This window comes from Oryzias latipes, chromosome 11, assembly GCF_002234675.1.
Source record: "Oryzias latipes chromosome 11, ASM223467v1".
NCBI classification, from domain to species: Eukaryota; Metazoa; Chordata; class Actinopteri; order Beloniformes; family Adrianichthyidae; genus Oryzias; species Oryzias latipes.
Genome location: NC_019869.2, coordinates 19,791,170 through 19,804,249, shown reverse-complemented (window position 1 = coordinate 19,804,249; position 13,080 = coordinate 19,791,170). Strand labels below are relative to the sequence as shown.

The 13,080-nt window shown below is 38.3% G+C and overlaps 1 protein-coding gene across 1 annotated transcript; it reads left to right on the top strand.

Annotated features, from left to right (window-relative positions):
* Nucleotides 1-8,140: 8,140 nt before the first annotated feature.
* LOC110015950 lies at nt 8,141-12,075 on the top strand. The gene has a single exon (XM_020707276.2). The coding sequence runs from the start codon at nt 8,141-8,143 to the stop codon at nt 11,990-11,992; it is 3,852 nt and encodes a 1,283-aa protein (XP_020562935.2). The 3' UTR covers nt 11,993-12,075.
* Nucleotides 12,076-13,080: the final 1,005 nt, after the last annotated feature.

The window sequence follows — 13,080 nt, the reverse complement described above, 5'->3', positions numbered from 1 at the left end:
ACATCCACCTACAGAACCCCATTTAGAACCAGCTGCAGCTGTTTACCAGCCTGCTGTTCTTCCTGTTGTTCCTTTCAAAATAAAGCAGCGGCCCTTGCTGCGGTGGAGACAACGCAAATGCAATAGAGGGTAAAAGAAGAATAATTAAATTAAATTAAATTAAATTAAATTAAATTAAATTAAATTAAATTAAATTAAATTAAATTAAATTAAATTAAATTAAATTAAATTAAATTAAATTAAATTAAATTAAATTAAATTTAATTTAATTTAATTTAATTTAATTTAATTTAATTACTAAATATTTGGGGGGGCAACTTTTGTCTTTGTTAAAAATAAAATTTTAAATAAAAACTGGGATTTTGGTCTTGTTTCTTTCAATGTAATGGAACTGGCAATATCTTGTGCCGTTTCTTGTGTTTTTTTAACTTTGGTTTTAGAAAAAACTTTAAAGATAGAAAAACCTTCACAATGTGGATATGTAGAGAACTCTAATTGTAAGTAAAGTTAACAAAAATGCACTTTTTTTTTTCAAAAAAGAAGGAAAAGCTCTCAACAAGAAGGGAGGGCAACAAAAATGTAACAGGAAAACCCAAAGGAAAACATTCTCTTCAATTAAAATTAAAATTGTTTTGTTTTATGATTTCATATTCAGTTTAGTATTAATGAGTTTAAAAAGTTGGCAGACTATAAAAAAGAAAGTTTATATACAAGTATTGAGAGGGAAATTGGGGCAAACAAAGTTTTAGGCAGAAAAAAGTCAGCTGGTCTTCAGTAAATACATGGCATCATGTTGTCAGCAGGTGGTGCTGCTTCACTTGGCCTCAGGTTATTAGTTTCTCATCATGAAACCTGTTCTGAAAGATTTTTGACTTCCCCCAGAGGTGGAGATCAATAATGATACTAATAATGACTTCAAAATTGGGGGGGTAGAGTGAGGTTGCTAGGCTTTTGCTGCCCCATTTCACCCCTGTAGCTCTGCCCCTGACATCCTCCTTCTTCTCTATGAGTTCTGGTAAATCACCTGTCCATCCTGGGGGAGGAACCTTCCTTCATGTGGGGACCCCTGAAGTTTCTTCTTTTTTTCCAGAAATGTTTTTTTTAGGAGTTTTTCCTTACCGTGAAAGAGGGTCTAAGTCTAAGGTTAGGGGTGTCCAGTTTAGCTCAGTCTAGTTAGTTAAATTTAGTATTTTCCTATTAAATTCTATGTATTCATATACTTTTTGATTTTCTATTTTACTTTTTCAATTACCGGTATGAAGCTCATCGAGACAACTGTTGTTGGGAATTTGGGCTGTCCAAATAAAATTGAATTGATTTGAATTAGAAAAATAAGAAGTCAAATTTCCAAGAGTGATCTAACATGTAATAAATAATGAAAGCGTTGGTCCAATCCTGTGTAACTGCAATCATTAAATTAAAAAAACGTTTTACATAATAAACAAGAGAGCTCACAGTACTGTTCTGTCTGATGTACTGTCATTTTTTACAGGAAAAATATAAGTGGAGCTGAAGTGGTGGTTGAGGTTCCTGCTGAGCCACTCTTGGTAATCTGATCAATCTGCCTGCAGATTCACCTTTAAAATTCACCTCCAGCTATCCACAATGTTGTAATATTCCAAAAAATGTTTTTTATTGTTTCCTGGAAACGGCAGAATATTGAAGGTAAGAAAACTTCAAAGTTCTCACAAGGATTTTCTTGTTGCCATTTGAGTTATCAGACATTCTAGTCTTAACTTCATCTAAACTAGATCATCACATGTCCTTCAAAAAAACCTGGTGAATTTATGGGTGGAAAAGTTAATTTAAAAAGACATGAAAAATTCTTTGTTGTGATTTCACACTAGTTTAATTGATAGGAAAATAAATGTCAATAAATACAGTATTAAAAAAAGTGTTTTTCTTGATGTCAGGGCTGCATTACTGATGAAACACAGTCAACTGACATACTGAAAGCCAGATCTTCTCATAAAAACGTCATTTCAGGAAACATTTCAGTTTTTTATATAGTTAATAATAATTTTTCATTAAAAAAGCACCTTTTAAACTAATGATAACTAAATAAACTAATGTAACTAGTTACATTACAAAGAAAGACATGTTTTAAGATTGGATTTAGAATCTGCTGCTTTGGTGAGAAGGTGATTTCATAAAGGGCATTTTTAATTTCATGGAATTGTTAGATTGAAAAGTTAAGATGAAACAATTCTTTCATGAATTTTAGAAAAAAAAGGTTGAAATGGGACAAAGATAATTACAATCAGATGTGAACTGGGCTTTTCAAGACATTACCAGTGGTGTCAGAATCCAGGCGTGGGGGTCATAACCAACCTGCCATTGAAGCTTCATTTTGGCTAAACACACCTGATCCAGAAAATCAGCAGTAGATAAGGCAGGATTTCTGAACAACTAGCAGAAGGCCGGCCCTCGAGGCCTGGAGTTTGGCACCCCTGCATTAGAGGGAGTCGATAATGGATAAAATCAAAAGGAGGATTCAAGCTCTTCCCATATGGATCCCATCCTCCACTTTTAAAATATTACATAAGATGATCTCCACATTTGTGTGGCAAAATAAAAAGCGTAGAATTCGGAAAAAATTATTATGTAGTTCTAAGAGGGATGGCGGTTTTGGATTACCAAATCTCAAGTTTTATTATTGGGCGGCTCAACTAAGAGGGCTGGTTGAATGGGTGAGCCAAGATGAGGACACAAATTGGATAAAACTGGAAAACTATGCCCCTCAGTTTCACTTGAAGCAGCACCATTCTTGGGACAGAAAAAATGGAGAGACCTAAGAATAAAAGACAATTTGATATTGTGTACACAGAGAGTATGGTCAACCGTGAGGAAAAACATTGGCGCTCCCTTGACTACTTCAAGAGTACTCAAAATTTCCAAAATAGCGGACTTTATGCCAAACAAGATAGATCCTGGTTTCTCAGACTGGGGCAAAAAAGGTTTATTAACAATACATCATTTATTTTACGGGGACATCTTAAAATCTTTCAAACAATTACAGGATAAATACGGTATAGATTCCAAGGATTTTTACAGATACTTGCAAATGCGGGACTACTTAAGGTCATGTGGGGAATGGGAGGCTTTGAGACAACCACCAACTCATATAGAACAGTTAATGATCAAAAGCATTGTTGATAAATCAAGGAAGAAGATGGTATCAAATATGTACCAATGTCTGCAGGCACACTTATCAGATAATTCATTAGATCTGAAAGGAAAATGAGAATTGGAGGCAAACATTGTCATTGAGGATTAAAAGTGGGAAGCAATCTGCGAGGGGGTTCATAAAATTTCAGACAGTCCTACATGGAATGAGTTCAACTGGAAAATTATGATAAGATTTTTCAAGACACCGTACACCATATCTAAATATGACGAAAATAAATCTGATTTATGTTGGAGGAAATGCAATAAAATTGGAGATCACACACATATTTTTTGGGACTGCCCTGTTCTGATACCATATTGGCAAGGAATTCAAAACATTATTAAAGTTATAACACAGGTCAACTTGCCATTAAATTCCCATTACTATATAATAGGCATCCTTCCAGAAGAAGGCATAGGGAAGAAAAAAGTTAAACTTATACAAATTCTTCTACTGGTGGCAAAAAAGATGATTACCAGATCTTGGCTTAAAACCTCACCCCCGACTCTTGAACAGTGGCTGGAGGCTTTGAGGAAAGTTTATTTGATGGAAAAAATAACAGCCAAACTTCATTTGAGGTCAGAGATGTTTTATGACTTATGGACTCCTGTCACTGAACACTTTGGTTGGCCAGATGGATAAATTTTGCAAAGAGTGTTTTTGCAATGGGACAGTTTTGTTTACCTTTATGGGCGGCTTTTCCACTCATAATCAGTGTACAATGTAATATTTCATTGTCAATTATTGTTTCATTGTTTATTTATTTTTATGGTAATGTTTTCTGAGCCCTGGGAAACTAACTTTGAAAGACTCCTGTTGATACCTTCATTTTTGCTGAGATGCCAATTGTTCTTCGTTCATTTCGTTATCCTGTAAAGGTCAATAATTGATCTGCATACTTGAATAAAGTGTGTTAAAAAAAAAATCAAAAGGAGGAGATGTGGAGGCAGTGGCAGGATTTTATCAAGGCTATGGGGAGGGGAATGGGGGCTTGCATGTGGAAATGTTTGATTCATGGATGAGATCAGAAATCTCTGCAGAACTTGGGAGCTGGGAAAGTGTTTAGTACCAGAGGAGGTTTGGAATGTGGAGAAAGGTGGATGAACAGAGCAAAGCTGAACAGAGCAAAGGTGACCTCTAACCCTTGTGCTATCTTAGATGACCCCACCCTTCCATTGGCGTGTTATTCCTACCATGACAAAGGTGGATAAAGGTGGAAAGATTTCATGTAATCCATGGACACCAGTGAAGATCACAAATCATTGAAGAAAAAAGGTTCAGAGCACTGTCTAGTGGGTCTAAATGACCCAACTCCCAATGTTAAAGTGCTTAGGATAGCACAAGGGTTTATTTTTTTTATTGGAAAAACATCAAAAATAATTTGCATGTGTCCTCTGAGTAAACAGGAGATGGAAAAGAGTTTGCTGACTCTTATTTAAGATCCAATAGAGTAGAAGACCCTATTGATCTGGATTGGTTATGTTGAAGTGGATCAAGTTTTTTCTTTTACTGCCAATTGGTGATTTGATTCAACGAAGCTGCAAAATTACTGAGAAAAAAATAAGTTAAGACAGCTAGATGTCTCAGATTTTTAAATATGAGTTATAATATACAACAGTAGATAGATACAGAGAACAAGTGACATCAGCTTTTAATAAAAATTAGTGAAATCTGCCAAAAAACATCGTTCGATGAGCAGAACCACTGAGAACCAACCAGGAAAATCAACTAGAACTGTTCTGTTTTTGAGACTTTGTCTATGAGCATTTGTGAACAGAAATAAGCTGCTTTCTCTAATTTGAATATTGGCTAGTTCAGAGCACGCCTGAACTTGTACTCAGAGCCTAAGATGCAAACCACGAGGAAGGAAGAATGTAAAGATAATATGTGTGGGGCTTTACATAAGTGCTTTATATAAAGTGCAGAAAGAATGAAACTTAATTATCATGACAAGTGAGACGGTAGGACAAAAAAACATGCCGTACTTTCTCTGTGGCATCAAGTGTCAAGTTCAAGATACGTTCCAGAAGTAAAAAAAAACAAAGCAGTTTCAGATTAGAAGAGTCAAACACATGCATATTTAATAAATTGAGATGATGATTTTAACTTAAAGCCTTAAATGAGCTGTACCGTTCAAAATAATCAACATAAAATCAATATGATAAGACCCCATTTCATGAAAAACAACCTTTCATAAAGCTGTAAACTCCAGACTTTCCCCACAGAACACACACAAACACTCAAGCACTCCACGTGCTACCTAATCGTGGTGGTTAGGAAACACTGTCCTGCACGTTTTCCATGTTACCGTGCTTAAGAGCACCCGTGCTTATCATTAAGCTCCACAGAAGTCGGATGGTGGGAGTCGTTCATGGCAGGTGTTTTTGAGCAAAAAATCCAGTATGTTCCACGAGAACCAGGGTTGGGAAGTTCTGGTCTACCTCTTTGTGAAAGTCAGCTGCTAGAGCAGGGAAAGGAGGAGATCTGTCAGGTCAGAAGAGGAAGCAAAAGTTTGCAGAAGAGGCATCAAACAGTTAAAATCCTAAATCTTGCAATCTAAAATCAACAACAAAGTGAATAAAATAGTTTACCATTAATCTTACCAACAACCAAAGAACCAGTAGTCTGAGCTTTAACTCAAAAGCTACACCAGGCATGTGACATGTTCAAGAACACGCTAAACGTGGGTACTTGAAAGCACATTTTGCCCATGCTGTTCGCACTGGATGAGCTAGGTGGGGCTTCTTTTTTTGCTACTTTTTACTGGTGCCTGTATGCCACCTACAGTTGGAAGAGGCTTTGTGCGAAATGTTGAAGCTGTCCAAATATCATAAAATTGGTTCTAGGTTTATTCTTTCAATGCTCTTTACCAATATACACTGGTATGAGAAAGTTTGGGCACCCCTGATGATTTTCAAGATTTTTCTTCATAAATCATTGGTTGTATCTTATAGCATTATCACGGCAGCCCTGTCCCTGGGGTGCTGGCTTCCTTGGCCCGGCGGCCCTCTCTCCACGCAGGGAGAGGGATCCTTGAGCTCTCTGGCAAGACCGGGAGCCAGCGATCATATCACATCATATCACATCTGAGCCGGGGGGTGTCCGTGTCCCGGTGGTGTGGGTTCTGGCACCGGCCTTCTTCATATTTTCCAACTGCGGGTGAGCCTGGTCGGGCCAGCCACATTTATAACACCCGTGGCCCGGGGGGCTGCCTGGAGCGTGGTGGCGGGTCTTCCCTGGAGGGCCCTGACCCGTTCCCGGGGGGATGCTTAGGACTCCTGGGTGGTGGCACGCCGCCTGTCTGGGGCTTGGGGTGCCAGTGCAAGTACTGGAAATCTTGGATTCCAGTCAGTATCAGCAGATTCTTACAAACAATGTTCAAGAATCAGTAACAAAGTTGAAGTTGCGCCTTGGCTGGATACTTCAACAAGACAATGACCCTAAACACTGCTCTAATTCTACAAAGGCATCCATGCAGAGGAAAAAGTACAATGTTCTGGAATGGCCATCTCAGTCCCAAGACCTGAATATTATTGAAAATCTGTGGTGTGAGTTAAAGCGGGCTGTCCATCCTCGGAAGCCATCAAATCTGACTGAAGTGGAGATGTTTTGCAAAGAGGAATGGTCCAAAATACCTTCAACCAGAATCCAGGCCCTTAATAGAAGCGGTAAAAAGCGATTGGAGGATGTCATTTCTGCAAAAGGAGGATCTACTAAATATTGATGGCATGTTTCTGTCTTAAATCCAATAAACTTAATTTCGCTTCTCAAATATGCTATATGATATATTTTACTGAAATTGATGATCCGAACAACCAATGATTCATGAAGAAAAATCTTGAAAATTATCAGGGGTGCCACAACTTTCTCATACCACTGCATTGGTGTCATAGAATTCCAGCTGAGCACAAACTGCAATTATTCATTTCTCCACCATGATACATTTTTACATTGTTGGCACTTCCATGAATTAAAAGGGATGCCATCTAGAGGGCTGCACTGGGATTGGGTCCCACCGGGACCCATCGCAAATCTCACGGGAGCGGGAGGTTTTTCACATTATCATTATGGGCTGTTTGTCCCCTGGAAATACCCCCAGTTTAAATGTTTCAATTTTTTAAACTCTCTTCTTCTCTTTGGAAAGTCCCCTTGCATTCGCAGGACTGAAGTGAACTCTTAGCAAAATGTAGTAAACTTGATGTTTATTTCATTTCATTAAGTATACTTAAGTGTATCAAGTCTACTATATACCCTGTATGTGTTGCGCAGGAAGTATACTAACTGAATACTTCTTCAGACTAAATTTAAACAATTTACCTTTATAATTTATAGATAGTCTATGAAAAATAAACTTCAAGCATACTGCCTCACCTTTAGTATAGTATACTTGCAGTACACTTATGTAGACTACTTTTGGCTAAAGAAACAGCATCTGAGTCCACATGCAAGTGAACTCATTCTAAATTATACTATTTAGAAAATAGATTCCACAGATGTTATGTCTGTGTTGAATTGCAAAGTGAAACTGTTATTCAAAGGACAGACATCGAACTACTTCAAGCCTCTTCTTGACAATGCAGAAGCCTCATGTTACAAACAGTAGCAGTGGGTTTGGTGTCCTTGCTTTTATGTTGCTTCCTTTTCTCTGTCTGACTCTAAATGAAGGGTTAGGAGGTATAACAGACTTGCAAATGAGATTATCTTGATGCCTGCAGCAGCAGCTCTCTGCCCTGTTGGTAGTTTTCTTTGTGTCTCGATCCTCTCCGCTTCAGGAGGCACTCTACAAACAGACATTTGAGACTAACATGTGAGCAGATTTTAAGGACAAACATTGAAAATCACCATCACAGACTATGAAGATCCATCATTGCCTCTGGATTTTTTGCTTGTAAGACAAATCTCTTCTTTTTTTTTAATATTTTTAATTAATCTCTTCAAAGCAGAAAAATCTTTGTAAAAATGTTCCCTTGAATGTTCTCCATTTTCCTCTCCAGAGTCACCTCCAGTGTGAGGGCAGGAACTGGTTTTAACGATAAGCCGGACCTACATCCAAGCTTTCAGAACACGGACTGGATGGCATCAATACCGGATGAGACCCCTATCTCAGCTGTCCCCATCCCAGGAACACACGAAAGCTTGACATTTTCTAAGTTAAAGTTTGCTGGAAATCAAGTTTGGACTTTGGAGCAACAACTCAGAGTGGGTATAAGATATTTTGACATCCATGCTGGAATGTGGTTGGCTTCAGAAAATGAGATTAGCATCCGTGACGATAAATGGATGATTGATCAGAAGATCAATTTACAAACAGTCATAGAGCAGATACGTAGTTTTTTACGAAGCCACAAAAAGGAGGCTGTGGTTCTGAAGTTGACGTTGCATGGACGTCAACAAGACAAAGTTGCAGCTTTGATTAAAAAATTATTTGGAAAGTTTGAAAACGTTTTGTGGAGGGAAAAAGGGATACCAACCATGGAAAAAGTGAGGGGCAAGATTGTGCTTTTAGACAGTGGTAAGTTACACTTCGGAATCCAAAACAAGGACTCAAAATTCTTTCAATCAAATAAGTTAGTAAATGTGGAAGGCAAAATTGAAAGCATGAAGCTCGACTTCTGTGATCGTAACATTGTGGTGACTGAAAACCCTACAACTCGTCCCCAAGATACAAAAGAAGCGGCTAAAAAGATTAACCAACACCTAAGTGAGTTTTTACAAAGACACAAAATAAGCTCTTCCAACCAAGGCTGTTTGGGAATCATCAGCATGGACTTCCCCAGTCCTGAGCTTATTGAGAAAATCATTCACCTTAAACCATGTGACTGTGGACAAAAATCAGGGGCAGGATCAAAAAGGCCACATGACTCCAGTAGCCAGACAGAAGAAACAAAATTACCAACAGATAGTGGATCTCCTACAACATCCTCAATGGTTACACTACAACCAGCAACTGAGGAACAACCAAAGCCTCAACCACAAACTTCAATTACTCCAACAACTGCACAAGAACCAACAACCACAACACCACAATCAAATGGTCAAACAATGAAAAAAGATGAAAATGAAAAATATCCTCCATCTCCACCTAATGTTTTACCAGGGAAACCCAAATTACTAACAGAAACAAGACTTGACAATACAGACTGGATGACATCCGTACCTGATGAGACTCCCCTTTCAACCATCACCGTTGTTGGAATACGCCTACTATTTGGAAAAAAACAAGTTTGGACCATGAAACAGAAACTCAAAGACGGAATTCGTTATTTTGATATTAACGTTGGTGTGTGGCGAGCTACAGAAAAAGAGTATCACATCCGTTCTACCAAATGGATGGTGGAGGAAGTTCTTCTCCCCATATCTATTTTCCTAAGAATCCACAGTCATGAAACGGTTCTTTTGAGACTTACCATACATGGACGTACCAAAACCATAGTTGACGATTTTACAAACACGTCAACAGAAAAGTTCAAAGACATCATGTGGACAAAGCGGTCAGTCCCAACCATGAAGGAAGCAAGGGGTAAGATAGTTTTCTTGAAGACAAAAAGCTTCCACTTTGGAGCGGAAAACCACAAATCAAAAATTTTAGATTTGAACATGTTGACAAACTTTGAAAAGAACATTGAACTACAAAAGTCACACATTTGTGGTGATCAACTTGTAGTCACTGAGAGCCTTGCATCAGATCAGTACAGTCTGGAACAAATAACTAAGTTTGTGCAGAAATATATCAGTGGTTTCTCTGGCTTTGGCTGTTTTGGAATCATCAGCATGGACGATCCCAGTCCTGTGCTTATTGAGAAAATAATTCACCTTAAACCATGTAACTGTGGACAAAAATTGGAAATAGGATCAAAAAAGCCACATGAGTTCAGTAGCCAGACGGAAGAAACAAAAGTAGAAACCAATGGTGGAGCTCCATCAGAAACAGTACTTGACAATACAGACTGGATGACATCTGTACCTGATGAGACTCCCCTTTCAACCATCACCGTTGTTGGAATACGCCTACTATTTGGAAAAAAACAAGTTTGGACCATGAAACAGAAACTCAAAGACGGAATTCGTTATTTTGATATTAACGTTGGTGTGTGGCGAGCTACAGAAAAAGAGTATCACATCCGTTCTACCAAATGGATGGTGGAGGAAGTTCTTCTCCCCATATCTATTTTCCTAAATACCCACAGTCATGAAACGGTTTTTTTGAGACTTACCATACATGGACGTACCAAAACCATAGTTGACGATTTTACAAACACGTCAACAGAAAAGTTCAAAGACATCATGTGGACAAAGCAGTCAGTCCCAACCATGAAGGAAGCAAGGGGTAAGATAGTTTTCTTGAAGACAAAAAGCTTCCACTTTGGAGCGGAAAACCACAAATCAAAAATTTTAGATTTGAACATGTTGACAAACTTTGAAAAGAACATTGAACTACAAAAGTCACACATTTGTGGTGGTCAACTTGTAGTCACTGAGAGCCTTGCATCAGATCAGTACAGTCTGGAACAATTAACCAAGTTTGTGCAAAAATATATCAGTGGCTACTCTGACTTTGGCTGTTTGGGAATCATCAGCATGGACGATCCCAGTCCTGAGCTCATTGAGAAAATAATTCACCTTAAACCATGTAACTGTGGACAAAAATTGGAAATAGGATCAAAAAGGCCACATGACTCCAGTAGCCAGACAGAAGAAACAAAATTACCAACAGATAGTGGATCTCCTACAACATTCTCAATGGTTACACTACAACCAGCAACTGAGGAACAACCAAAGCCTCAACCACAAACTTCAATTACTCCAACAACTGCACAAGAACCAACAACCACCACAACACCACAATCAAATGGTCAAACGATGAAAAAAGATGAAAATGAAAAATATCCTCCATCTCCACCTAATGTTTTACCAGGGAAACCCAAATTACAAACAGAAACAGGACTTGACAATACAGACTGGATGACATCCATACCAGATGAGACTGCCCTTTCAACCATCACCATTGTTGGAGTACGCCTACTATTTGGAAAAAAACAAGTTTGGACCATGAAACAGAAACTCAAAGACGGAATTCGTTATTTTGATATTAACGTTGGTGTGTGGCGAGCTACAGAAAAAGAGTTTCATATCCGTTCTACCAAATGGATGGTGGAGGAAGTTCTTTTCCCCATATCTATTTTCCTAAGAACCCACAGTCATGAAACGGTTCTTTTGAGACTTACCATACATGGACGTACCAAAACCATAGTTGACGATTTTACAAACACGTCAACAGAAAAGTTCAAAGACATCATGTGGACAAAGCGGTCAGTCCCAACCATGAAGGAAGCAAGGGGTAAGATAGTTTTCTTGAAGACAAAAAGCTTCCACTTTGGAGCGGAAAACCACAAATCAATAATTTTAGATTCAAACATGTTGACAAACTTTGAAAAGAACATTGAACTACAAAAGTCAGAAATTTGTGGTGGTCAACTTGTAGTCACTGAGAGCCTTGCATCAGATCAGGAAAGTCTGGAACAAATAACTAAGTTTGTGCAGAAATATATCAGCGGTTCCTCTGGCTTTGGCTGTCTGGGAATCATCAGCATGGACGACCTTCAAAGTGAACTCATTAATAGCATTGTACATCTCAGACCATGTGACTGTAATCAGACAGGGGGACAATTACATTCAAACCACTCAACCAATACAGCAAAAATTAAACCACTATCTTTACCAAGTCTATTGGACCCACACCTCATTTATCTTCCGATGGTTTCTTCCATGAGCCATCCCATTCCAGAGCCCCAGTTGGTATTTCGTAAATGTCGTAGAGGGTAACAAAACCCATAAAGGGGGGTCACAAAATGATGCAATACTGTAAATTTTGGCTGATAACACCAATAAACTTTAAATGGTTATGCAATGTTATGTTTCTAACATATATGTTGTATGTTTCCTGGTATACTGTATATAAAATTGAGACACCTGTGAAGATTCTCACAGATAACTTCAATTAATGTTTTTCCAGATGTTTCCAAAAGGATTGCGTCTCATATCACTGAACTGGACTTGGTTACAGTCTGAATTAGACTTAAATTTTAGTGGAATTTAAAATGCCCTACCCGTGTATGTATTTTTTACAACTGTTGCTTTGTACTACTTAAAGTTTCCACACTTTTAGAAAAGTTTTATCAACATTTTAAAAAGTTATTTTATTGTTTAAAACCAATTTCAACAAGAGAATGAGTTTTTAAGAGTTCTTTTAGCAAAACTGGATTGGACCAAAATGAAAAATGGATCAGTGTTTGTATCCGTGTGTGGGAGGAGGATAGGTACTAATCATAAATCATTACAGTATTTCCTCTGGCAGCGGCTACGAGCTCTTTGGACATGACCATTGAGAGGCACAAAATTCCCTTGAACTTTTTTTTTTAAAGAAAAAAGAACAAGTGGGATCAGAAGCAAGGCTGAGCAGGAGAGCTGGAGCTCTTCATCTGATGGAGGGGATGAGGACAAGCCAGTCTTCACCCCAGTGAGTGAGGAGGATCAGGTCTACGCTTTAAAGTCTCGTTCTCGATAAACCAGATTTGGAGCAGAGTTCGAGTTTCTTAACCAGAGGCAGCTTGTAGTAATAAGCAGTTGCTGGGTCAACCTTAACCCTTGTGCTATCTTATGAGGTCCAGATGACCCGATCCTTACATTGACCTGTTCTCCCTACCATGACAAATAAAGGTGAAGAGGATTACATGTAATCCATGGACACCATGAAGATCACAAATCATTGAAGAAAAAAGGTTTAGTGCACTGTCTAGTGGGTCTAGATGACCCAACTCCCAATGGTAAAGTGCCTAGGATAGCACAAGGGCTAAAACAGCGCATTGCACAGAAACAGTTACATACCTTGCATTTGGAATCAAAACACAGTG

Bases quoted from the DNA above. Each gene is read 5' to 3' on its own strand.
- LOC110015950 (XM_020707276.2), top strand. From the start codon at position 8,141: ATGTTCTCCATTTTCCTCTCCAGAGTCACCTCCAGTGTGAGGGCAGGA.